At 42.8% G+C, this 27,522-nt stretch overlaps 2 protein-coding genes across 6 annotated transcripts; one reads left to right on the forward strand and one right to left on the reverse strand.

The window, feature by feature from the left end:
- The first annotated feature begins 89 nt into the window (after positions 1-89).
- On the forward strand, positions 90-4,569 carry pdk1 (pyruvate dehydrogenase kinase, isozyme 1). The gene is made up of 11 exons (XM_030111483.1): positions 90-480; positions 715-856; positions 936-1,007; positions 1,099-1,283; positions 1,809-1,904; positions 2,016-2,093; positions 2,973-3,049; positions 3,157-3,255; positions 3,338-3,448; positions 3,973-4,086; positions 4,193-4,569. Exons 1-11 carry the CDS (start codon positions 372-374, stop codon positions 4,331-4,333), a joined length of 1,224 nt encoding a protein of 407 aa, XP_029967343.1. The 5' UTR covers positions 90-371; the 3' UTR covers positions 4,334-4,569.
- An 800-nt stretch (positions 4,570-5,369) lies between these two features.
- On the reverse strand, positions 5,370-25,440 carry ppp1r9ala (protein phosphatase 1 regulatory subunit 9A-like A). Of its 5 annotated transcripts, XM_030111477.1 has the most exons (20): positions 25,287-25,440; positions 22,763-24,808; positions 14,901-15,033; positions 14,608-14,728; positions 13,720-13,824; positions 13,317-13,455; positions 12,569-12,727; positions 12,410-12,463; positions 11,823-12,052; positions 11,164-11,260; positions 10,954-11,080; positions 10,685-10,836; positions 10,004-10,322; positions 9,872-9,929; positions 9,705-9,776; positions 9,145-9,346; positions 8,721-8,765; positions 7,790-7,906; positions 6,863-7,051; positions 6,315-6,473 (listed from the first exon to the last, which is right to left on the reverse strand). In XM_030111477.1, exons 2-20 carry the CDS (start codon positions 24,638-24,640, stop codon positions 6,315-6,317), a joined length of 4,356 nt encoding a protein of 1,451 aa, XP_029967337.1. In that variant the 5' UTR covers positions 24,641-24,808; positions 25,287-25,440. The 5 variants fall into 5 exon arrangements, with proteins under 5 accessions (XP_029967338.1, XP_029967339.1, XP_029967340.1 ...); XM_030111478.1 differs by lacking the exon at positions 25,287-25,440 and having other exon boundaries at positions 5,370-6,473; positions 22,763-24,640; XM_030111479.1 differs by lacking the exons at positions 8,721-8,765; positions 25,287-25,440 and having other exon boundaries at positions 5,370-6,473; positions 22,763-24,640.
- Positions 25,441-27,522: the final 2,082 nt, after the last annotated feature.

Raw genomic sequence — 27,522 nt, forward strand, 5'->3', positions numbered from 1 at the left:
CAGTTAAAACCAACGAGAAAGAATTGAAGTGAGCGTTTCCCGTCCCGTCCAGTGGGGGCGCTGACTCCCCTATGAGCGCTTCACCAGCCCGTTTTAAAGGAGGAGGAAGACGGGTCAGTGTTTCCCTGTTTATGTTTCCTGAGCATCAAGAGGACGAACGCAGTTTAGCATAAATACTGACAGACGGATCGAACATTAACAGCGAATATGCAGCCCGGACACTCTGTGAACTGCGGGGCAGCCCAGCGATAGTTCATATGCTTGATATCCTGCGATAAACCAGCCACGACAACGTAGATGCGCTCCGGTGTCCGAGGCTCCGCTGTTGATGCCACCTGGATTTAATTTAATCTGCGTTTTGACGTGTCAGCATGAGGATTTTAAGGTTTCTGAGGAGCAGCGTCTCCGTAGCAAAGAACATCGACTACTACTCCAAGTTCTCCCCCTCTCCTCTGTCCATGAAGCAGTTCCTGGATTTTGGTAAGACATGTAGAGGTCATGTGGACCAGGAAAGGTGCAGTAATGTGATGTGCACACGCAGATTTATTTCAGTACTTTTTGTTTACTTCCTTTTAAGTCTGATTTCTCTGTGGGCAGTAGCGAAACAATTTGATTGTACAGGGGAAACCTGTTTCTCTGGCAGTGAACTTGAGTTGAATTGAAGTGAATTCACCCCTCCAGGCTGATAAGATGTTATCTCCCTCCGTCCTCCAGGCTCTGAAAATGCTTGTGAGAAAACATCCTTCGTGTTCCTCAGGCAGGAGTTACCTGTCAGGTTGGCAAACATCATGAAAGAGATCAACCTGCTGCCAGACAACCTGCTCAGTACTCCTTCAGTGAAACTGGTCCAGAGCTGGTATGAAGTTCTGTCTTCTTTACTCTCCTGCTGGTGGCTGCAGACACAACATGATGGTTTCCTTCACCTCATCCTGTAGGTATATACAAAGTTTCCAGGAGATCCTCGAGTTCAAAGACAAAAATGTAAATGATGAGAAAGTCACATATGAGTAAGTTATCTTCATTTTATTTCTTCCAATACCGCCATCTGTTTCTATGGATAGCTCTCATGCTCTCCTGTTTTTTCTTGTCTCTGAACAGTTTCACAGACACGGTCGTCAACATCAGAAATCGCCACAATAACGTCATCCTCGTCATGGCTCAGGGAGTGGTGGAGTATAAGGAGACGTACGGCACCGACCCGGTGGTCAGCCAGAACGTCCAGTATTTCCTGGATCGTTTCTACATGAGCAGGATATCCATCAGAATGCTGCTCAACCAGCACAGTGAGCAAATTCTATTGTTATTTCAGTAGATTGTCCTCAGCAGACACCAGTCTGTGTAAATGTCTTAGTTCAAATCCCACTACAGCTGGACAAGGTGCTCAGGTTGCATCAGAAACTGCACGAAGCATTTAAAATCAATATGCAGACGTCTTAACACATTCTATCTCAGTAGAAATAATTCTCCTGGTTGAGTTATTCATTCACAATCTATCTCTAGAGTCCCATAATCAGGGTTGAGAACCATCTGTCTTTGATCATGTGAGAGCCACAGAAATTGAAATAGAAAAAGGCCCTGAAGACATCTTTAATTTTGATTTAATACAGTAAAATTGAGTATTTTTACAATGTGAATTGCACTCCACATATGGTTAAAACTAATTTCATTAATTTGGGCACATGCCTTAAAAAGAAGGGTCTTTCTACCACAAAGACCCTTTAAGTATTATTCTTTAGTTAGTAAAAACTACTTTCCTGTGTGATACTGAAGCATTTGTTGATCTTTTTTTCCTGCGTGTTTCCGATCAGCGCTCCTCTTTGGTGGAAAGGTGAAGGTGAATCCTGCACATCCCAAACAGATCGGCAGTATTGATCCAAACTGTGGCGTCAGCGAGATTGTCAGAGGTGAGAACGAGCAGGGAGAGCAGGGGATGGAGTTAAACAACGCTGTTCTTTAAGATTTTTTTATTTGTTTCTATTATTGTCACATGATGAATGCAAACCACCTCCTTACAGATGCTTATGAAAATGCCAGGAATCTCTGTGACCGGTATTACATGAACTCTCCTGAGCTGATACTGGAAGAATTTAATGGTAACTACACACAACCCAATCATCTGAAGGGCTGGACAGTGGTGTAGCGGTTAGTAATGATGAACCTACAGGCTTTTCTATGTGGAACTTTTAATTTTTTCTTGTGTCTAGAAGATGTTTTGTTTCCCACGGGGATCGAGTTCAAATGATTGAAAATGCATTCACGGTTCAGCTTGAAAAAAAGTCTATAGCAGAGAATAAATCTGATTTCAAAGAAAATATCTCTACGGAATATTTGACATGGAGAGAGAGAAAGAAAAGCAGCTCAGTGAAGGTCTCTCTTTAAAAAAAAAAAAAAAGGTCCATTGTAGCCTGAGTCAGCTTTAACTATAAACTTTAGTGACCTTTAAAGTAGACACTGAGTCGCCTCCCAAACTGAAACTGGGAGCCGGTTCCACATGTCAGGAGCCTGAGAGCTGAAAGCTCTGCCTCCTGTTCTACTTCTAGAGAAACCGAGGAACCTCCAGTAAACCAGCGCTCTGAGAACAAAGTGTTTTCCTGGGGCGATGAGAGACTACCTGTGAGCCAGTCGTTAAGAACTTTATAAGTTACAGGAAAAGTTTTAAAATCTATTCTAGATTTAACAGGAAGATAATATTGTGATCTCTCCTGCTGGTTTCTGTCTGTACTCTCTTGAATTAATTGAATACTTTTTAAGTTGAATCAGCCTGATAACAGGGAAGTATGTAGTCTAGAATGAACAAAATGGAATAATTTTACAGCTTCACTCTGAGTCAACGTGTTCCTGATTTTTGAGGCATTAGGCTTCGATCACTTAAGATCATTAGCCTGTTTATAATATATGATTTCAAGATGTTATTCAAAGTGGATCCATCTTTTAAAAGGGACTAATGATGTTTTTTGACCGTGTCCTGACAGCCAAAGAGGATGGCGCGCCGATCACCGTGGTTTATGTTCCATCTCACCTGTATCACATGGTCTTTGAGCTGTTTAAGGTGAGAGTCGCCTCCTCGTGCGTTTTCCTCATTTCATCGGTGGTAAAGTTTGATGGGAAGTTTTTTTTTTTTTTCTTTCATTAAAACCTTTTGGATCGTTGCTGCAGAATGCCATGCGGGCCACCATGGAGCAGTATGGAGACTGTATGGAGTATCCTCCCATCCACTGCCGCATCGCCATGGGGTCTGAAGACCTGACCGTCAAGGTACCGTTAAAGAAAACCAGGCAAACCTGGAGATTGATGTGTTTGTTGGGTGAGCTGATGCTCACGCTCTGTTTCTGGTCAGGTGAGCGATCGTGGAGGCGGCGTGCCGCTGCGGAAGATCGACAGGCTGTTCACCTACACGTACTCGACGGCGCCGCGGCCGAGCATGGACGGCGCCCGAGCTGCTCCTCTGGTCAGCGCCGCACGTCCGTCACCTCTGAAACATAACCGCCGTCTGTCTCAGCGTGGACGGTTCAGCTTTGACCAGTGTGCGATCAGATTAGTGGGTCGGCAGTTAGATGTGCACGTGTCCAGGTGTCCTTGAGCAAGATAGAGAACACCAGCTTTCTCAGAGCGGAGCGTTGGTGATCACTTGAAATAATTCGAGACTACTCAAGTGAAAGTCTCTCTCTTAACTCTACCTTTACCTTAACTGTATCCTTTCTCTCTCAAGATAACATTTTTATTCAGTCAACCAGGGAAAAAAAAAAAAAAAAGAAGCACTTTCACCTCAGGAACAGATAAAAGTTATTTTATCACGTAGTAAATTTTTGTGGCCATGATCCAAAAAAACTTGTTGCATTGCAAAAGCTGACTGCTGGGTACAGTAACCAGCGTGCAGCGTTCAGTGTCGTCGTCTGTCGAACGTGCTGCTGATAGAAGCGCTTCACTGCTGCTACATGTGAAGGATCTTCTATGTTTTCCCCTCCTCTTCAGGCCGGTTACGGACACGGCCTGCCCATCTCCCGACTCTACGCCCGCTACTTCCAGGGAGACCTGAAGCTGTACTCGCTGGAGGGTTACGGGACGGACGCCGTGATCTACATCCGGGTAACTCGGGCTCGAAGAAGCAGTTTTAACTCTCACAATAAAGAAGATTCAAACAGATTTGTCTTGCCTTAACTCCATTCACTTGTTTTTTTTTTCCCCTTTGCAGGCGCTTTCCACAGAGTCCATCGAGAGGCTCCCGGTGTACAACAAGTCCGTCTGGAAACACTACAAGACGATCCACGAGGCCGACGACTGGTGTGTCCCGAGCAACAAGCCCAAGGACATGACCACATTCCGCAGCTTTTAGAACAAAACCCCGAACCGTCCTGCAGCAGCACGACTTCCTGTAAACGAATCAGCGGAGATTTATATTGATCTGATGAACGGGTTGAAACGTGCCAGATGACTCCAGAACACTTTTAATGCTGATAGCAGAAAAGTCGTGTTACTACAAACACGAAATTTGAGTATAACTGGAGAAAAAAAAAACCCATTTTGTATTAAAGAAACAGTAGCAATGAGTTGAGTTTTAAATATCATTTTGTAGTTTGCACTTCTGTGAGTTTGTCCTTAGTTTACAAGAAAAGGGAAAAATGTTACAAAAAATATTATTGCTTTGACATTTTTGTTTTGGCTTTAAGTGGTTATTTAAAATAATTACATTTTGGCACTTTATTTTTGCATGGAACAAAACGAGTGGTTGCCATTGAAATGATTTTGTTCTTTTCTTAATAGAAATCTTAGATTTTTTTCCTACTTTGTGACATTTATGTTGCAGTGGTTTAGGGAATAGATTCAGTCGAACACACCGTGGCTCAGTTTCCATGTTGTACAAATAAATTTGAATATATCCTGTTTGTATTTTGTTGAGAAACTGGAAAGTTTGTTTGTATGGAAGCTGAGTCCTCAACACACTGATCAGATTTCTGATCTTTGGTTTAAACTGAGACGGTTTGTGGATTTGAGCAGTGATAAAGAAATGCTCCCCATACCTCAGTAGAGTTGAAACTATTTAAATATCTTTTCCTCTGCTGTCTGCCTGTCAAGTTTAAACACCGTCTCTTTCCTACTTCATCATTCAGTGTAATGCCACTTGTCATCCTGAAAATATATCGTTAAATGCTGGAAAAGTATTACTGATCAATGAACAAAACACATTTCAATAAACCAGTAATAAAAGCAACCTCATGTCGAAATGATTATGCTGTGTATTAACAGGTTTTCTCCACTGGTTTGACTCGTTTCCTGAAACAGAAGTTACATTTCCACAACAACCCGGGCCAACTACGTGGCAATCGATCACAACAGAACGGTTTTCCTAATTCAAAGAGAAAAAAAACAGGAGAAGTGAAAATTAGTTTATTGATGCCACACGTACCAAGATTCAGTCTTCCAATTTCATAAAAGGATTTGGATGCAGTGCCACATGGATTTCATTGTACAGACCCTGGAGGAGGGGGTGGGGTGGGGGGGTCATACTAGAGAAGAGGAGGAAGCACTTGGGTTTGGCCTCACATTCAAACTCGCCGCTACATGCTCACGCCATCCTTGTCATAAAGACTCCTCTACTGGCCTGGGGGAGGCGGAGGTGAAGCGGATCTGAGAGCTGGAGCTCCGCCGTACCATCTCAGCGATAACAGTCACAGCCAGAGACGGCAACAGTCTTATCTTTCACTTAGCAGAACGGTCACCTGCTATTCTACTTAGTAGAAAACATTAGATAGTAGAAAATAAACAATGGTATAGAAAAACCAAAAAAAAGGGATATGCAGTTATTCGGCACATGTATAAAACTTATTTATACATTTAAAACCTTGTCAAGCTTAAAAGACAAATATAGTGCTTTGATTTTATCTGTACAATTACTGCTCCTGCAGAGAGCACAGTCTGGAAACAGGCGCATGATATTAGCAAAAATATATATATAAAAAAAAAGATGCTTACAAAAACAAAAGCAGTTTGCGTTTGACTTCCATAGGTAAATGTGTGCATAATCTGCAAGAACTACATTATATCAGGATATAGACTCTTCTAGCTCTTTAGTGGTAAAAATATCGGGAGATCCTTTTTCGGTCACATACCCATCTTTTTTTTTTGGACATTCTCAATGTTTCAGTTGAATCATCTGCGTGGGGAAAAAAAACAAAAAAACAAAAAACTACCAGTATAAAGTGAAAACTGGCCCCTCAGGCAGTTGAATGTTATTCTCCTGAACAACGAACAGAATATGAGTGAATTTATTAAAGGTCTCTCTGTGTTTCTGGGAGTGGCCGTTCTGAGCGGATCCCTCAGCAGAAGGAGTCCGTGGGGACGGGGAGCTTCCCGCTGCGCCGGACCTCCTTCTCACGCTTCTCCCGCAGCTTCTCCAGCTTCTCCTGGGTTTTACGCATTTCCTTCAGCTTCTTCTTGATCGTCGAACGATCACTCTGGCTCGACACACCCAGAGCCTAAAGAAAAGTAGATTTAAACTATAACTTTAATCCTGCGCACCAATACATCGCTAGAGAGTTTTCATACACAGCCATAGAATCGACACTACTGCTAAACACGTTGAAGCACAGTTTTATAGTTTTACTTGAAAAGAATATGAATATTACCAACATTAATTCCACAAATCTACAAGAAAGTGCAGTTTTATAAGAATTTAAATCAACTTCAGTACAACTTGAATAAGCGTCACAGCAGCAATGGGATATTCGTCCACAAGGTGGCAGTAGCACACAGTCAGAAACTTCAGTCAGGAGGAGTGAAACCCTCTGTCATTCTATTGTCACTATGTTCATTTATTCTTTAATAACTGAATAATTAGTGACAACTTTTGGTTGTTTTTGTTTACCTTCAACTTGTCGCTGTCCAGGTTCAGCAGCTGCTGGCCGTCCACACCCTTGGCAGTGAATTCGGGTGTGTATTGGTCCATGTTCATGCCCATCAGCCAGTGGCAGACCTGCTGATTGGTCCATTCTGAGACTGGACGGTTCTGCCACTGGTACTCTTTTGATGTTGCCACTGGCTCATCATCTAAAGTCTAACGAAGAAGGAGAAAAAAAAAAAAAGAACAAGAAAAAAGCAGATTACAAAATGACACACTGATGAAAATAAATACTGTGATGGAAACTGTTAATTTAACTGTACATTAACAGCTCTGAATGAAAAACAACCACACTGTATGCGAGTTTAACTGTACTAAATTATAAGTGCAAGGAAAACATCCTGAAGAAAGTCTATAAAGTCCAAGCTGAGTATCACAATCGTCCATAAAAGAAACAAAACAAAAGCCAACTGGATATATTACGTAACAACGTGCTGATACACATCTCCACAGCTACCGCAGAGAAACCAAACATGCACTGCCAGCCAGCCACCGCTCAGACTGATGCATGTTTGAGAAGAACGGCCTCCGACGAGAGAGAGCAAGCGGATGTGAAACATCACTGAGCAGGCAGCGGCGCATTCATCACTGTTCTGTGGTCTACCGAAGCCCGAAAGACATGGAAGCACTGGCTCGCTATTCTTATGAAGGCAAGAGTATTGAACAGCACAGCTGCCTTAAGAAAAGCTCAGCCGCAAGACTTGTTGTAGCGCAACAACACAGCTTTGACACATATACACATGCGGCTCTTATACCCCGCTCCATTCATGATTTAATCTGAGCTATGAAAGGGGAGGGGAGGCTCAGGGAGCATGCTGGAGAATAGCCCCTTTCAGCCGCATCAGGGCGTCCCGCTCGGCTTTTTGTGTCTGCAGCGACAAGGAGGGCACTCACCTCGCTGGAAGAGAAGATTAAAGTGTGAGAGCGCCCAGACAGATTGGGTTCAGCAACTAACCCAGAGGTGTCTGAACTGGGGCTGGCAGGGTTAGAATCATCTATGACTGAAAAACTCTGGAACAAGTGGAAACAAGGAACGCATTTAACTGGAGTAACACAGTACCAGACAGCAGTTGTTGACGACCGGAAGCAAACAAACACAACATGGAGGGACGTGGGTTAAAGAACAGAGCCGTGGCCGTGGGGGTCAGGATGAGTGGTGCTGATTAATGATTAACGTGTGTTACAGTGGCGTCAAACCGGGTTATCAATTACACACAAGGATTGACTGTGATCCTCCACGTGTGGAAGAAAGGGAGAAGATCACGGTTTTTGAGTAGAACTAAAACTAAATCCAAAGACCAGTCCACCGGGAAAACGACATCAGACATCTCTACACTACACACTTCCAACTGCGAGGACACACACTCTAATCAGGCATGAGGTAATGTTTTCTCTCCAGTACAAGCTGGTAAAGGATCTTTTGTGACCTGTGATGGGAGGGTTTTGGAATGAAGGAAACAGCATCCAGACCTGCAGCTTGTTGTGAGAGACTCACTTTATTTTACAGGCTGCAACACAACAGGCTCGATACAGTACGGCAGCTGGAGGAGCTGAATGTACAGACTTCCTGATTAGCCGGAGCAACGAGCCTTGAAAACTACGTCTGGATTCTTTGGGTTTCTTCAGACAAGCCAAAAGGTTTTCCCATTAATAAGCACGGGCTTCCCAAAAACACTACCACATACCCACTACTAGAAAACACAGTGGATTATTCAGAGTGCATCGAAGCTGAGGAATTAATTAAAAACCCACAACTAGGATGATTAGTAATGATCTACAGTGGCATCGACAATCAGGAGGTGAAACAAAAACATGTATACTGTACCAAATCTAACGAGCGACTGAATAAAGAGGACCAGGAGAGATTTGTCTGTTTGAAGGAAACATGGTTAAGAGACGAGCGATCAGTCAGAGAGGCACCGACCAAAAAACAGCAAAAAGGAAACAGCAAACAGCAGCAAAAACATTTTCTTTGCCTCTTTTTTTCTGCGTTTCACGTTGCGAACAAACCCTTTCCTGCCTCGTCTCACTAGCTGTTAATACATGACCCACTTGCTGCAGATGTTGTGTGACTTATCAAGTTACAATAATATATTGTCATGATGCAGCAAAAAAAAAAAAAAGCACAAAAGTAGGTCAAAAAATGTGTTTTTCTTCTGAATCATATTCATATCTTTCAAACTATTAAAAAGGTAACGTCTCATTCTCACTGTGCTGGATGCAAACCCTCCATATATTTCAGGTAATACCTTATTCTTGCGCTCCTGGCTGTGCTCGCCGCTGGCCTCATTAGCGGCGTACGGCAGGCTGCTGCTGGAGGACGAGGGCTCTCGGTCTCTGTCTCGCTCTTTGTCTCCGAACCAGGAGAAAGGCATGCAGGTCGGGATGGAGGTCATGGACTCGGCGGGGGAGAGATTCCCTCCAGACTCCTCCAGTAGCTCAGCTGAGCCCCTGATCATTAAAACAGACAGGATGATGGAGGTACAGACACACGGACCTGAGCACAGGAACACTTCATATCTCTACAAAAGGAGAATTCAATAACCATCATATGTAAGAGAAAAATCAATTTCAGGGTCAGGAATTCTTGGAAAACTGCCATTTCTTTGCTGAGGTTCGACTCAGAACATTGTTTCTATTAACAGCTCAGAAAGAATTGGCTTGCATGTCTGTGGCACGTCTGATCATCTAACTGAATTTTACCAGGGTTATTGTACACTGACAGTGTCAACTGCCCTGAAGTTCAATAAATATCTCAAATATCTATTTTTTTTTAAATGGTATAGAACTGATGGTTGTAATGTTGTACCTGCTGTCCAAAGATGCCCTCATTGCCTCCTTGTCGTGTTTTTTTCCTTTGCCACCTGACTTCCGTAGGCCCCTGTTTACACACACAGTCACGATGAATCTGTTCATTAAGAAAAAAAAAAACTCCACAAAAAACAAAGGCAAATAGGAAAAAACTTAGATACTTGCCCAAAGTCTGGAAAGCGTCTCTTAGGTTTTCCCGCGGATGAAGCCTCGTTGAATTCCTCTGTAATGAAACAGAAACTGTTAGTCTGAGCAGCACTGTGTCTATTCAGCCATCTTTTTCCAGGGCCTGTGTACCTTTGTGCTCCTTCCCCTTGCCTTTGGACTCCCTCTTCTTCACATTACGCATGAAGCCAGAGGGAGATTGTGGAGAGGAGCTGTGCTTTGGGGGGGACAGGGGGGGACTCCCGCTCTCGACGCTGCCTCCCTGTGAAGGAGACAGAGACGGGCTGCTGGAGAGCTCCACCTTGCTCCTGGACGAGTCTCTGGTCTCGCTGGGATCTTTCTGAGCGCTCTGAGGAGTGCTGATGGAGACCGGAAGGGACAGGCTCTCCTGCATGGACCTCCTCCTCCTGGGGGATTCCTGCTCCTCCTGCTCGTCCTCTTCTTCAGTTTCCTGTATAGAGAAATCTCATTATTCACAAGGACAATGCAAGGAAGGGGGAATCAAAGCTGTTTATAAACAGAAAGCTGCTTTCTGCTTCATTATGATGGTGCATTCTTTATACATGAAAAAGAAAACAGCATCAAAAGATGCTCCCTGATGTATTTTAGGATCTGTAGCAATGTTTTCACAACTCTGCATTTTAAGAAATGTGCTGCCTCAGACCGGACTACATCAGGTCACACCTGCAAACCTCGTTTCCTGACACATGTTTTTTGTTTGCTAAATATGGAATTAGGCAAAGAAAGTTGGAATCAATGTCAGCTCCTAATATAAAAACAGGCAGCCTAACACAGCCATCAGGTGTTACAGACCTGAGTGTGACCGGAGGCCACAGCCAGGTTCTCTTTGAGCTTGCTGCGAGACGGAGGCTGGCGTTTGGCCTTCTGAGCCAGCAGGCCTTTGGCTCGGTGTGCGCTCGTGTCCAGGCGCTCCGTTTCAGGGACCGCCTCACTCCAGTCTTGTTCTGTAGAAGAGGAAACAAAGAGTCATGCTTGATGATAAGACACCTGTAAATGTTTAACAGGTGGGATAATGAAGGTGTGACATGCACATCCGCTTCAATCATTTGGTAACGTTGTACCTGGCAGTGAGTCGACGGATTGCGTGTTGGTGACGGAGCCTTGGCTGCTCAGCCTCTCCTCCGCCGCCGAGTCCAGACCAGTTTGACTCTCGACAACCGAAGGTCCTCTGGACTCCAGAGCAGCAATCTGTGGACAGAGCAGTCACACTGCGCTCACTTCACTGCGGTTTCTAGATCTATGAGTGTTCATCTTCTGAGCTGAACGCTCACCGTGTTCTGCAGGCTCTCCAGCTGCTCCTTGTACCACTTCTCTTTCTCATCTAAAGTTTTCTTGAAGTCCTCCTCTTTCTTCACAAAGTCTATTTCTCTAAAGAAACAAAACGGAAATGCAGTCCCGTCAGGCCTCTAGCTAGTAAACATACTTGTTTGTTTTTTTTAGTATGATTCTATTATTCAAATAGTAATCAAAATCATAAGTACATAATACAGATACCTTTCATTGTACACGGACCACGGGATGTATTTCAAGTATTTCCATGAATTATTCATTACAAGAAATACAACATAGACCAAGAATATTGAAGTCCAACACATATAATGCAGAGTTTAAGGTTCATTTCAATAAAACAGCAATCAATTCTCCATAAATTGTTAGAATAACAATTCGTCTTTTCCGTCACATCTTTAATAGGTCGCTTACTGAAATGTTGGAAAATTTAAAAAAAAAAGTATAATTTGAAGCAAAAAGTAATTGAGATGGTATAAATGTTTTCATAAAACTTATTTTGTGTTGACAAGGTGTTTTTACTTGATCCTCCTTTAAAAAAATCATCAAAACAGTTCTTTACATTGGGTTTGAGACGTTTTTTTTTTCCTCCAGTTATTTTTAAACGCAGCAACACCTCCACGATACTGACAGACAAACTCACTTCTGCTGGAAGTCCTTGAGCAGCTTCTTGGCTTTGTTATACTTCTTGTCCAGAGTCTCGTACTGGACCTGGGTCTCACTCAACTGTTCGTTGACAGTTTTGCACTGAGCCTGAGCTTCCACCCAGGAACTCTCCAGCTTCAGGATCTTCTCGTTCCCGTCCTCGAGTTTCTTTTCCAGCTCAGACTCTCTTGCTTCCCACAACGATCTGTCCTCCTCCGAAGCCCTCAGCTGCACAGAAATGATGGAATGTTACTTTGTTTTGGTAAAATGAAGCTGGTGAGCAGAAGGGCGGCTGGCAGTCACATGTGTGGTGCAAACTGTGTTACATAGACTCCGTTAGGAGTGTGCCTCTTACTGCCAAAGCTTCAAAAATTACTTAGTATACAACTGAAACTACACTGAAAGAAGTATCCTTGGAAAAATCATCAGAAGGAATGAGGCAGTCAGCCAAGAAAAAAACAGGAAGTCCTTAAACAGTGAGTAAACTCTGTTTCTATTTATATATGCAGGGTGAAATATTTAGAATGTTACTGAAATTCTGTTTCTATTGCGTTTCTGCTGGTTGTGGGAAAGCCATCCTCATACCTTTTCATTGAGCTGGTTTATTTCAGCTGTGGCAATGCTGTGCTTGAGCTGCAGCTATGAGAAAAACAAAACAACAACAATAAAACCCTTTCACGTGCATTTCATTAGTTCCTCAAACAGAGAACAGATTGAAAAGCATCTCATTCTGACGAGCGATACCTCTTTGAACCGGAAGGCCATCTGAGAGCTGTCCATGTTGGTCGGCATGAATAAGGCCTCGGACTCCGGCAGCTCAAACACCTCCACGTTGCGTCCCGGAGAGAAATTAGAGCCCAGAATCCTCTCGTCCATCCTGTCATCGTCCTCGTACCGCTCCTCCTGAAATATCATTTCACACATGCCGTTACATGCTGCAAACAGCAACACACTCTTTATGCCCAGGAACCTGGCAGGTGTGTGCCAACAACAACAACATTACACACACATTTTTCATAGGGTAACAAGACAATCAACACATCTTTTCCAAGAACTACTGAACTGTATCCACTCACTGAAAACCGCTTTCCTTTATCTGCCTGCTCCAGTAAAGCTTACCATTATCCTCTGTGTAGTCACTCTGTCACAAAAGCAGAGGCTTGTGGCAGCCTGAAGCTCAGACAGCAAATATTTCACAACTCTGGCAGACAGATGGCGATTGCATGAACATTTTCCAACACAGCACAATGATGACACATGGCCGCCTCAGAGCCGGCTGATCTCTTCCCGGGTGATATGAGTGGGATAGGTCTGGGAGTGGCAAACGGGGTGAAACTCTGTTCACATGTCTTATCATAATTACGTATTTGTGACGTTTACTGGAGGCTTTGCCACATCCAGCTTACATATTCAGTCCAGTCCTTTTGAACCAGACATGACGACCTTCGAGAACGACCAGGTAATCAATCATCTACCGGACGGGGTGACTCACCTCCTCTGTTGAATGTTCATACGGGTCATCCAGCTGCTGCTGCTGCTGCTGCTGGTGGTTCTTCTCTTGCTCCAGCGTCTCACTGATCAGGCGGGCCACCTCACTCTGTGTTCCTGGCTTCTCTCGACCAATCAGGAACCTGTTCATTTTCACATGTTAGTGCACGAAATAATGTAATATTTGAAGTGTTGCGCTGAAATATCACACTTTGAGATTCTGATTGGCTTAAAAGAAAACATTACCGTGAAAAAAGAAATCAGAGACAGAAGTTGAAGAATCATAAATATGATACTATCGTTTTTTTAGCCGTTTCATTTAAGAGCCTAACATCAGAGTTTTGAGGAAATAAATGGATGAATGTTTAAATCATCTTTGAGCGGTAACACCCAGGAACTACTGTTACCTCACTCTGCCTTTGGTGTTTTTCAGGACTGTAGCAGCAAACAGCTGGGTGACTCCCACCAGACTGATACCGTCCACCTCCACTATCTGGTCGTTCACTTGGATGCTGGAGAGAGAGAGAGAAGAAAAAAAAAAGAGTAATTAATGGGCGAGATATGCGAAGTTTTCACTGCAGTGCTAGAAAGCTCTTTTTGCATAGTACTAAAAACACAGTTACATCACTGCAGCTGGCAATAAATCTAATCTAAAAATTTCTGGGCAGGAGAGAAAATAAGGCTCTTAGCTTGCTCCGGGAGGCTCTAAATAAATAGAACCATTTCTGTCACGTAAATCATGGATGGAAAGAGGAATTCCTTGCGTTTGTCGTCATAACAAGTACACAGAACGAGCGCCATGTTTTTAGACCAGATGTATCCAAGACATTTCAGTCTGGGGTCTTCTTTGGGGTCTCCAGACTAATGCAGACAAAGCCATGTCACTTTCTGCTCCTGAGATATTCCCACCAACCTATCCTTGTGAGATGTAGTAGTATGCAAGCTTTTGCCACGTTGCAAGTGAGAATTTACTGCTGGATCGCTGATGTGTGCTGGAAGCAACGCTGATATCTGCTGCTCATTTCTGGGTCTCACTGCTGGATCATGATCTGTATTCTAATTGATACAGTGCAACCACTAGAGGGCAAATTAGGAAAGCAGTTACCTTTATTCAAAGAAAAAAATGCAGATAATGTAATCTGACACATTAATAACTTCATCCTGAAGTCTGAATTGATCTCTGGCAAGCCACTTTTACCGCTCTGTTCTGCTCCAGATGCTTCCAAAACATTTGGAGTGTCTTCCTTTTTTTTTTTGCAAACACTGTTTTGCATTTATGAGGGTTTTGTACTCACCGTCCGTCTTTCTCTGCTGCTCCTTGCTCTGTTATGGTTTTCACAAAAATGCCAAGCTTTTCCAGACCCTGGTCAGCTCCCACTCCCATTCCTATGATACTGATACCAAGCCCATTATCTCCTGAATACAGAGAAGTTGGCAGAAAAAAGAAAAAAAATGAATGGGTAAAAGGAAAAGCAGTAGCACAAGTTCTAGATACTTCCTACAAATTAAGATTAGAATCAGAATGTTATACATTTACAAAAAAAAAAAAAGAATTAAATTTCACTTTTATTAAGTAATCTAATCACACCTTTCTCAATCTCCACCGGGAACACGTCCATCTTCTCCACTCTCTTCTCCAGCTCGTACTCTGCCGACGCTGCCACTGGGTCGACGTCGTCATTGCGACGATCATAGTCTTCATTAGAAAAGGTGCTGAAGACCTGCGTTGAAACATCAAGCGTATATCTTCAGTTCAGTACGCAGTGTGTCTGACCAAACTGGACAAGGACACATTGTTTTCACTGGGCTGGCAATTCTGAGAGGGGAAACTTTTATTCATACTTTAGACCTTTGTTTCTGAAGCCCAGAAACAGTTGCCGAGGAGAAAGCAAATTTACTATCTGGTTTATTGATCCTTGAATTTTTGTCTAAAAGAAATACTACAAAGCTACCTAATGATCACTTTACGCGTCAATATTAATAACACCAGAGCAGATAAGACGTTTCAGAAACATCTTCAGTGCCACCTGAGTTTTAGGAAGTTGTCAACTTTGTAGCGAGGCTCTTACAAAGTACGGGACGTGTCCCAAAGGCAGTTTTCTGCTTGCAATTATAATGCAGACACATCCAGCACGGCCATGTGGAAAGTAGGGCACAGCTGGGGAGAGCTAAGCAGTGCATGTACCACAGATCAATATTTGGAAGCGACAAGTGTTGTCATTGCAACAGCGAAAAGAAACTGCATAGAAAGAAGTACCAAATAAAAAAAATGATTTCCTAGGCTTCAATGAGCAGTTTCCAACAGTATTCAGCTGCAGCCTGATGAGCATAAAATCCAGAAAGTCTGTTTTGTTTTTCTTGAATACTACCAAGCAGAAATGGAATTTATAATCCACTCGGGGTCGAGCTAAAGTGAGTGCCTCAATGTTACGCATAAAGTGGACTAGGGATTACCATCCCCGGCAGGTTGGTTACAATAAAGTGCCATTTAGTTCACTCTCAGTAATGACAAAGTTGCCACCAGAACTAATTTAATTTTTTTCTCCTCATTTCAAACAATTCAGCTTGGTTTTACTTCTGTAATCAGATAAATAAAACCAGAGGAACAAGTTGAGTTATTACAAATGTAAAGCACTTAAAAAAAAAAGTAGATTAGAGTTTAGCAGACTCCATCAGGAGCTAATGCCTGATTATGGGGATGAAGCTGACAGTGGGTCGATAGCATAAACTCCTGGCTTTGACATTATTAGACTTTATTTGGGTGGAGTCACGATGACACAGTCCGCAGTGTAAGAAAGCGCTTCTTAAAGACGTCACTGACCCGATTATTAAATTATACAATTATACAATTTGGAAATATGACTGAAGCCCCATAACCTTTAACTAATCACAGGCTAATTGATTTGTGGGGGCTAAAAGGCAGTTATGAATCGTTTTCACATTTGCTAACATAAGCTGCAGAAACAGTAAGAAAAAACACAGAAAATGTATATAAACATTTGTAAGTGAACTTTACAGATCTACGATACTTTCATGTACAGTAAGAAGGATCTGAAAAGCAGTAGGAGAAGTAGGACTAGTGATACTGGTGCAAAAGAAAAAAGATAAATACAGATAAAGATAAAATTATTTGACTGGCTGGTATCTAAATATTTGCTTAACTTCAATGGAGACAGACGAGGAAGTGACCCGGTTATTATTTATGCTGACCAGCAAGTCAATCATCTGCAAAGTGCCGTGAGCAGTGAGCATAGTTTGGTTTTAGATTTTAGGAGGCACATACTGTTTCTGCACACCATTAATAATTAACTAATGGTCCAGTTTATAGTCCACTTTATGCTCTTTTCTAAACATAAAGCAGACAAATATATATTTTGCTCACTATAAGGTTAGTTATTGGAAGAGGAGTGTGGGATTGTTCCTGCTTAACCACTCACACATTGTCTTGTGTGTCATGGAGGTGTAACAATAAGATTTAATCATGTTTAAGGTCTGCAATTCTTTGCTACAAGGCCTCTGTGGCATCTTTGATGTCGTGCCTCCATTCATCCCTCTATCTATAGGATGAAGGAATGCAAATGTCAACAAGTGAGCCGATAAGACTGATTATGACGTCTGCCACGCAGTTGTGTGACGTATTCAAGTACATGTTTCTACTCGTTAAACTGTGATATATAACCTGACTTCAATATGAATCCTTCAGATGAAGCCCTGAACAGTTCCAATAATAATTTTCCGAAAATATGTCACTGAGATGCGGCAATTTCCGTTTCACAACATCCCACTGATTGTCAGTTACATAACCTGCACTGTGTTATCTTGACACTGAAGGTAGGGTCATATATGGGTAAAGTTCCCCTGGCAGGTACTTTCTTCACATGCACTCATGCAGTGCGGGTTAAGAGAGGCTGGACACTGGCTGAGTCTGTACAATTGTATTGTTGCTCTCTGGAGTTGAAGCAGGAATGCTATTCATGGGGCCCCGATCTCCCATCAACTCAAGTGAGACCTTCATTCTGAATACGTCTCCTGCTTTTCACACTTCTTATCACCACGAGTTCAAAATCTATGAGCACTCTTCACTTCTCCACAAAAAATACATGGTGTTATTTGGAACACAAATCTAAACTGTTGCACAAAATCATGGCCTCTTAACCTCATAAAATATTTAACCAGGAGTTGAAGGGAATTGTGAACTAGAACACACAAAAATAGGCCTTTTCTGCATGATTTAACTGAAATAAAAATTTATGAATATGAAGCTTTAAAAGAAAACCTGATAAAATCTCAGGAGTGAGAACTGCTGCATCCTGAGCTGTACACCTCACTGTGTCGCAGTTTGGCTTCCATCTACCGTCCCTCCCCTGACTTTCCTGTTGCCATGGACTCCTGGGCCTTTTTCAAACAATGTTCTGTTCTTTGCTGAAACCTAATCACTCAACCACTGTCTTCTTTTAGAAGAACGACAGAAATCAGTCTCATTATCAGCCTCGCTCACACAAAAACACAATTACATACAGCTCGCCGTCTTGTTGTCAAACAAAGCAGTAACTTTGAATAAAAGTTCATAATGTTCTCAGTCTGTTTAGCTCAGACTGCAGATCCCTACACGTATGAAAGTCTGGACAAGAGGAGATCCATTTATCCTGTTTAAATGAACATCGAATTTATCATGTTTTAAGGCTCAATTCTGCCTTTACATCATTGTTTATATGATCACTAAAATTCCGACGTGAATCAGCCGGCTGCTATAACGCCAACAAATTTCCATTCATTCCTAAACACAAGCTCTCAGCAAGATGTGTTCTTTTTCTCTCCGCCTTTTACAACTGGAGCGGTTTGTCTTCACTGTGTGAGTTCACATGCATTCTTGCCCACACCGAAGCGCTTTCCATCTTTCCCTCGTTCCTCTCTCAACAGAATACCACTGTGGGAAATGAGTCAGCAGCTGTAAGGAACAAGTAAACCAGAGAAACCTCCAGCTATGGCAAAAAAAAAAAAAAAAAAAAAAACTACGGCGGTCCACTGAATTGAGGAGTCCATAATGTGAGCAGACCCACAAAAAGACAACAGATCCAAACATGTGGGAGTGAGCGGGGCAGAGGTGGAGGCCTGGCACGCAACACCGAGCAATTACAAGAAAAATCAGGTCTGGTTTTTCATCCTTGGTGTACAGATCAAAATACATCAATCAAGATCTGAACGCATGATCCTGAAAAAGAGAAGCGCATTGTATTCACAGAAACTGACATGACAGGAAGAGGCGAAGTCAGACGGAGACATAATGGAATCAAGTTTCCAAAAGCACTGCTCGCGCAAACTGGTTCAGCAGGTTTGTTTATAAATGGCCTACAAAGCTACTTTTGTCCTGCTAGAAGAGATAACACACAATCACCACCATCCTGTAATAAAAACACAAATGCTCCTATGTGCTTGTGCTTAATCACAGAATACAACATTTCAAAGCAATCACAATCAATGCAAAACTCATCCCGAGCCAAGTTGTGTAATGAGCAGCATTGATGTGCCTGCATTAGCATTCATGCCTGTCTTGTTGGAAAGTCACCCACCAGGCCAGGTGGCTGGAGGGAACTCAGATCCTCTCCACTGTTTGAATGAGGGTGGAGCCATGTCAGACACATTCCTCAGCAGAAGACCCGTCTTAGTAAGGAAATGGAAAGCATAACACGACAGGACGAACTGGCTGTGGATGCAGTGGTGATATTTTGTCTGAGCCTCTCTGGATTTTCACTGATCATGTACGATAAAGAAAGGAGTTTCTGTTTAGCAGGAATTTTATCCAGCTCTATTGTATAAATAATATAATTATAATCCATTTAGCAAAATGTAATTTCTTATCTTCTACAAGGACACGAAAAGGCATCTGGAATATTTTTTGGCTCCACAATCTTAATTTGTGCCGCAAGACTGTTTAAATTGTCAAATGATCAGCCTGGAGACACGAAACAAAAGTTCCACTGAGGGCATTCTGAAAACCAACATGATATAAAGGAGTGTGTGCTTGGACAGCTGCTACTGTCCACAGTGGAGGAACTCAACATGCAAAAAAGATTAGATATGCTGAATTCTTTCAGTTACAATAAAATGTGCAAACTTTCACCACACCCTCTATTCAAGAAGGGACAATGTGGGACGTGGTCACTTCACCAACAACTGCTTTATGCTGACTCTGTGAAAGTAGGGTACAGCAGCAGGTGCTGATCCTGAATTAAAACGCTTTTGTGTGATGGTTAACAGGTACTTGACTAGTATTCCCATGTGCAGCCTGCCACACAAAAATCCCCCCCTTAATCTACAAGCTCCAAATGTAGAGAGGTCTGAAAATGACTGTGCTTTTGTCCCCAGGCAGATAATGCACCTATAGAGCAGGTGATGCTATTCATTGAATAACTCTTGGCTTTTTACCAACTATGAACCTCAGTGAGAAACTCAACAGTAAAGCATACAACTATAAACCTCCAAATCACTATTCTGAAGTTGAAAAGTTTGTTCCAGGTAAGGACATGCCTGGGCACACCAGCTCTGCAGAGTCAGTTTTATTCAACATTATGGAGGAACTTTTCCCCTCATTAATGAAGACCAGATATATAATTTAAAGCTGTGCTGCAATATTTATTCTGCACATACAGCCAGAGGGATGAAAAAACTTTGATACTGACACAGCGGCAACGCAGCAAATCCAAGCTCTGCTAAAAATGCAATTCCTCTGCCTGATATAAAGAATAATCTTTTATAAATCATACTTTCTAATGGGACTAAGGCACTTTTTAATAAAACCATCCAGTTGGTATAAATACTTTTCCTCTTTTCAGGTCAAGAAGATCAAGTTAACAGAATACATTTGGCAACAGCAGATAATTCGCTCTACCTGCCTGAGAGGCTCTGTTCATGAAAGTTTCTGCTTTCAAAGCCGATAAAGGTGATACATGTTTACATCAGACATCTTTTAACTTCACAAAGACACCCATTCTTCCTCCGCACACATCTACTCTGTCAAAAAGACTCAAGTTTCTTTGGGATCTAATCCTGTTGTGAGTCCAGAGTACAAAGCACTTCCTCTCTAGTAGTCAGCAAAAACGGCTCCAGTGTGCTCGTTCTCCACGGCATGTCTGATTAGGAGACTGTGAAGAATGATGTTGTGAGACCAGAGAGGCTTCAATTAACCTCGGGTACAAAGCTGATTCTGAGGCTGACACTACCAAAAAAAACAAAAAAAAAAAAAAACAGTGCTGAAAAGTGTAGTGGAGCCACATACTGATATTTTGCTGGGTCACGACTGTTCCTTAATATTGACTGACGTTTGTGTATATCCTCAACTGAACCTCTTTGATTATTATAGTTGCTGTTACAGCAATGAAATGGCATAAAGATTATGAACAAGTCATTCTCTACCAGTTAAATGAGCACATTGACTAATACATCCAATATTTTTTTCATTTTATCAGGGGATATCAGGATGTATAAAATGATTCAACACCCTTTTTCGGGTAACTGGTAGTTTTGGGGTATAGACGGTTTCAATGTCATTTTATAGATACAGCTTTAATTCCAGTTCCAGTGTGCTGAAACAAGCATCCCATGAGCAGAGGCCCCAAAACACTCTACACTGACACAACCTCACTAACAAATACAACTTCTTGTCAGCACTGTTGCTCTTCCACCAGAAATGGTTGTGAAGAAGCGTGAGGACAGGAGGCAGTCTAGACACAGTTCACCATGTCGTCTCTGTCCAAACGGAGGGGATGAGGCACATTATTGTTTGTGTCCCCTTCGCTTCAGGTCAGTTTCTGGTCCCCTCTCCCAGGACCCCCTGCCAGGATGACTGCGATGGGGAGGGGGATCCACACCCTGAGATAACAGTACATTTTAAGGTCTGGATAAACACTGAGCTGTGTGGAATGCTTTGCAGTGATTTGTTTTTCCCCATTTTGGTGAAATGTTGATTAGATATGACGACTGTGGAAAATCAGTGGCGAATAACATTTGTAGTTCCACCCCTCCCCTAAAAACACCTACTGGAAATGTTTACAATGACAATGTGTCCAAAAAGATAATTCTGGAAGAGTACTGAGAAACAACATCAAATGCTTGACATGTAGCAAAACTGGCATAGAAAACAAACAATATCACTGTCATCCATTTGTTCACAATCCCACATCAAATCATTGTTCAAACTTGTTCATTCATAAAATGACAAATAAATCCGTGGCAACACCTTAGCAAATTAAACTATGGCAGCACCGCCAGATATCCAGTGTCTTGTTTCACAAAGAAACTTATGGACTTATAAACTACAGTTTCCTGAACTTCAGCAGAGTCAAACAGCTCCTGTATGGTTATTCAAATACATTCACACACACATTCACACACACATTCACACACACATTCACACACACACACACACACACACACACACACACACACACACACACACACACACACACACACACACACACACACACACACACACACACACACACACACACACACACACACACAGAGTAATTTAGGAGGTCTTAAAACACTTCGACATACAGACAAGTAAGTGTGGGGGATTGTACCCACAACCTTATGATTGGAAGTGGACTGATCGAGTCACAGCTGCTGTGAAGTAATTAAAAAAAGTCTCTTGTATCAAAGATCTTGTGCCACCATCACACTGGCAGGACTTTCACCATCAACAAATGGGAAACGTTCATGCTCCCACCTGTTGTTTATTCAAGATTTAAATGCTCATAAATTATTCGATAGTTAAAACAAAAATATTCAAAATAAGATAATTTATCCATGGTTTGCTAAGGGTGAATAACATATTCCAAATCCTTTGGGGCATGTTGGACAAAAGCAGAAAAGTCCCTTATGAATGTAGCCCATTATTCACATTAGAAGGGGAACCACCCCAAATGAGTAAAAATACCCATCATATCATCTGACTCAGCAGTGACCGAGGCTTCTTACTAGATGGTCTCAAGTTTCACATTTCCACTGTCTACTTCAGGGCAGTTTGTGTCAAGCTGCAACACAACTCTTAGAGGTTCTTACGCAAAGTCAACATTAGATACAAAAAAACCCCACAAACACCAACACTGGTTCTCAGAGCAAAACATTTTCCTTAATCTCCTGCAGGATTAAGGAGAGGTGACTGTCAAACTGGCTGCCTTTACGCTCACTAAGATTAAACAAAGTATAGTCTGCATTTTCTTTGCACTGGTAAAGCTTGTCTGATGATATGCTACAGCAGCTGTGGTGTCGACACACTCTGCAACCAAGCATTCATTCTCAGCATTCACTCATTTGTCTTGTGTGTGCACGAAAACAGCCTGGTCAGACGCCATTGCTGAGTCAGAAGTACAGTTTATAATTAAAGTACTGTGCAATACGTTTTAGGCGCTTCAGTTTGGTGATAACAACACAACCCAGACTACTCACCAGGATGGGATCTGTGGAGAACTTGATCTTCCTCTTTAGGGGAGGCTCATCCTCATCCGACAGTCCAGGAGCCTCATAACAGTCATCGTATTCCCCGTACATTTGATCCTCAACATCTTCTTCATCCTTCTCCTCCTCCTCCTCTTCTTCTTCCATGAGGACCTGGTCGACATCTCTGTCATCAACAAATGCTGCATTCTCTATTCCGTACACTACTGGAGAGGCCCTATCCATTTGTTCCTCCTGCTCTCCTTCCTCCTCTGCTACATCCTCCTCTTCATCACGCAGTCCTTCGCCATCCTGACTCACAGTTAAAGCATCTTCTTGTCTCTCTTCCTTTGTATGTTCCTGAAGTCTACTTTCACTTGCAGCCGGTGCTTGCCGCTGTGCTTCTTTTGCAGTGTCTTTCAATATAATCTGAGAGCCACCGTTATGTTTTTCTGGTAAAAATGCTGTTTTCTGGTTCGATGGTGATTCGTTGGCATGTTGCAACATCTGCTCCTCAAAAACATTATCTTCGACACTCTCATCCTCATTCTCTTCACTCTCTGAGGATTCATTCTGAACCACTACCAGTTCAGCCCGGACCATGTTCACCCCTTTAGACTCCAATGATGACGTCTGGCTGGGCGATTTCTCCCCGGTGGGGCTATGTCTCACGCCGTCATTACTTTTAGCCCTGCTGGTGTTCTGAAAGCCACCAGCTGAAGGAGGAAGCTGCTTAATATCCATCTGGGGTGGACTATGTGGCTTTCCTCCATCTCCACCAACAGATGTTCTAATAAATCCATCACTAGATGATGATGATGAGGAGGAGGAGGACTTGTAGCTACGGCTAATTTGGGTTGTTTGCTCCGGTGAAATTGATTTCTGAGAGACATCAGCTGTCAACGAAGCAGACTGGGACGATGAGTCGGTAACTGGAACTGTTGGTTTAATGGCATTTGATCCGACTGAACTTTTGTTCTGTTTATTTTTGTCAGTGGGATCAGTTACGATTAAGGAGTCTGTAGTGTTTTTGCCAGGTGATGTCGTCCTAACAAAGCCGTCCCTTGTTGGAGAGGTAGCCAGGATGTGTTCAGTGGTACTGTGCTGTTTAGCAGACACTATTCCTCTTTTAGCAGCAGCTGTGTTGTTGCTTTCTGAGTCATTTTCACCTATGTAATTTTCTAACCTCTTTGACATGGGCCCTGCATTCAGTGTCACTCTGGATGTGTGCCTTTTCTCGCCATTAGTCTTGTCATCTTGAGGACTTTTAGATGTTGCAGAGGGAGTCTGCTCTGGTTTGATAGCTGCCTCGGAAGATCCTGACATTCTCCTTGTGTTTTTTCCCTCATCAGAGGCACTTCCCAGGGACAAGCGATTTACTACTCTGCTTGGAGGTTGCTTTTCAGCTGCAGGCGGCTCTTTGATGCCCCTCTCAAAGAGTTTTCTGGTCACAGAAAACTTCTCCGCCAATGCCACTTTGTCAATTTCAACTTCTTCCCCCTTGGGGGTTTTATCTAAAATGTTGCCTTCTGGAGTTGCAGCGTTGTTGAGGCTGACCCTGTGAGGGCTGACTGGAAATTGCACCTTTGGTGGGGAAACCTGGGACACTTCAGGCTTTAAAATGTTCTTTCCCTCTTGGCACTCTGGTTGCTGCTGACCATCCATCTGCAGGAAAATGTTCTTTATCTTGTTCACTCTGGTTCCAAAAGGCCTTCCCCTGGAGTCTTCCCGGGTGTCACTCGATCCATTTGCAAACGTTTTAGAGAGACCTTCAGATTTCGCCCCATCAAAGGAGCACTTGATGGCGTGGAAGTCCGATTTGTAAGCATTTCTGTGAGGGGACGCGCTCCTTAGGGTCCTCTCGCCCCCTTTGTTTTCTGCCTTGATCATTTTGCTTGTTTGTGGGGGAACAGCCTAATCTGAAAAGCCAGTTTGGGAGAGAGGCTGCTGACAGGACAATTATCCCTTCACGACTTCACGCAACCGGTGCCATGGGTCCGGCGGAGCGTTTCTGGAGCACCGATGGCAGTTTCAACTATTCACAAGCAAGGAAGTCATCTAATGAGGGAAGAAAAGAGAGAAGAGAGAGGCTATTAACACTAAGGACGACTCAACAATCTAGCGACAACGCACTAAAATCGCATGAAACGAACAGGTTGACCGTGACTTCGGCAACTGTTGGCTAGCAACTTGCGTGCAGAGAGAGCCCTTTCTGTGGGTTTTCATGGTGACGGCTCCGAGCGCGAGCTAACGTTCAAACGAGCTGATTAACCGCAAAACTCTTTTTTTTAATCGAACCGCAAACTTCTGGTGTAGTTGTCACACGGAGTCAAACACTAGACGTGTTCTTGGTAACGTTTAACACCGGTGGAAAAGCAGAGAAACGTCCACTTCTAAAGCGCTAAAACTTCAGTGGGGACGGTGGTTTTAGTCCCCGAGTCTCAAACAAAACGATTGTGGCTTTTTAACCCGCAGCCGCTGGAAATATCCGCACAAGTTCAACACGCAACTCCGCACAACTTTGTGGGAAACTCACCTTTTAGCTGCTCCATCGTGTGAGATTCCGAAGGACGGCCCATGGCCCCGAGTATTTCCAGTATCAAAGTTGCCCTGTCTTCTCCGTGCTCACCGCCATCATTCCCCGCTCCAGCAGCGCTTCCCTGCCTCCTCCTCTCTCCGCACTTCCAGACCTGCCGCGGGCTGCGCGCGCTCACGAGCCGTGTCGTCTGTGCCGCGGCGGCGGCGCGCGGCGCAGGCGAGGGAGAGCGCGCGCGGGGAGCGCGCACACATTCCAGGACTGTAACCCACCACTTCTCTCCTCCCTCCTCCTCCTCCTCCTCCTCCTCATTCTCCCCCCAGATTTCTTCACAGCACAGGCACATCAGGAGCTGTAAAGAGGAAGGCGTGGGAACAGGCTCACTGTTATCCCAGCTCACCTAGACTTCTGGGCAGACAAAAGTCCACACCTAGACTACAAAAACAGATCATTTACTGTGCATGCTCTCCAAGGAAAGCTGTAAAAGCCTTGTGGGAGACAGAAATTAGGCCTTTTCACTTGACATCCGCAATGCAGTGTGTGTTTGCCGGTGTAATTGGTTACACATTAGTGACCTGTTGCAGCATGAGTATGATCGTAAAGCAGTGATAAAGCAACTATCTTGTTTGACTGGCTGATGTCTTCAGTTTTATCTTGCGATGTGCTTTTAACAAAAGCTATGTTAGAAAACAAAGTTACGGCATGAATTGCAATGGCACAGAGAGAGCACAGAACAGGCCATGCGAGAAATAAATAATTTTTCTGGTTAATAAAGACAAACCAATGACAACTCAGCTGTATTCAGCACTTCCTTTTCCAAATTGCAGCCAACCTACCCAGGTGCTCAGGTTATATGATAAGAAAAGACAAAGTGGAATAAGACAACCAGGACTTCTCCTTGTTAAAAATACAACAAGCTGGCCCAAAAATATTCATTCACACATTTTCTATTACCACATAACCATGAGAGGTATGCTGCACAGATCATATCCTTTCATTACAGAAAGACAAACATTCACTCACCACACACTGGCCTACACCCAGTGATCCAAATGAGGTGAATCATCCATTCACCTCACACATAAACACAAGTTTATTTTCATGTTTTGCAAACATTGTACTCAACCTACTATTTGTACAGAAGAAAAAACATTTATTGTAACCATCAAACTTTTAAAAGAACAATTCGAACTTCACATAAAACTACTCTCCACTCCCATTTTGGACACTTGACCCAGTTATGTTCTTTCTGTGAGGCAAAAGTGCAAACCACTGCTACCTGCTACATGCAGAATTTTATTTTTGACACAAAAGTAGTTACATATAATATGCATATGTAATGATCATAGCAAAAAAAAAAATTCTAAAAGTTAAGGTAGATCATGCTTTGAATTTTAATATACAGGGGAACACTTTTATAGTGTACAAACATTCCTCGTTTATTTATGACTAGCAACAGTAGTTTCATCATTTTAAAGTTACAGCAACATTATTATGTGCAGTGTTATTAAATATTGTCCTCCACAGATAAATTAAGCTATATTTAAATCACAAAGTTTCTTCACAAGGATTTTACCAACGACTTGTCCACAACACCATTCAGCATACAAGGAGTTGACATGTGAAGAACCGAAGATGGACAGAACAGGGCAGTGATGAATAAAGCTGAAGTGAGTCAAGTTGTTCTTCAGGGTCATTTGTTCATCTTCCTGGGAAAGACACTTTGTGATGCTGCTTTGGGGTTTTCGTCAGTCTCAAGATCTCTTATTATGTGGTGAGGTCTCATGAGCCAAAATCTACATTCTTCCGTCATCTTCTCTAGAAAGTTACTAGCAACAGGGAGGCAAGATGAGACAAGCCTACGGCACATACACTGTACACAAAACCATGACAAGTGGTGTTTTTTTATTTTTTGGTTTTGTTTTGTTTTTAACCACATCCATCCAGGTGGTTGTTGCACCTGAAGCAAGAGGGGATCTGTTATGAAAACATACCAGCAACATTGTTTTTCTCAGGTGTCTGGTGACACATTTACTGAACAGACTGCACGGTGCTTCTGTGTAGATGTAACATTTGTTATTTCTCAGTTTCTTTTCTATATTCTTAATAAAGTCATTGACGATGTTCTGATCCAACTTTTTAAATTAAATCTCCAGTTTGGAAAAAACTAAGATATATTTTGGATAAAACCCTCAAACCAGCCTGCTGGGAATTTAAGTTCCAAAGTTTGTGGATT

Source organism: Salarias fasciatus, chromosome 16 (assembly GCF_902148845.1).
Source record: "Salarias fasciatus chromosome 16, fSalaFa1.1, whole genome shotgun sequence".
In the NCBI taxonomy this organism is placed as follows: Eukaryota; Metazoa; Chordata; class Actinopteri; order Blenniiformes; family Blenniidae; genus Salarias; species Salarias fasciatus.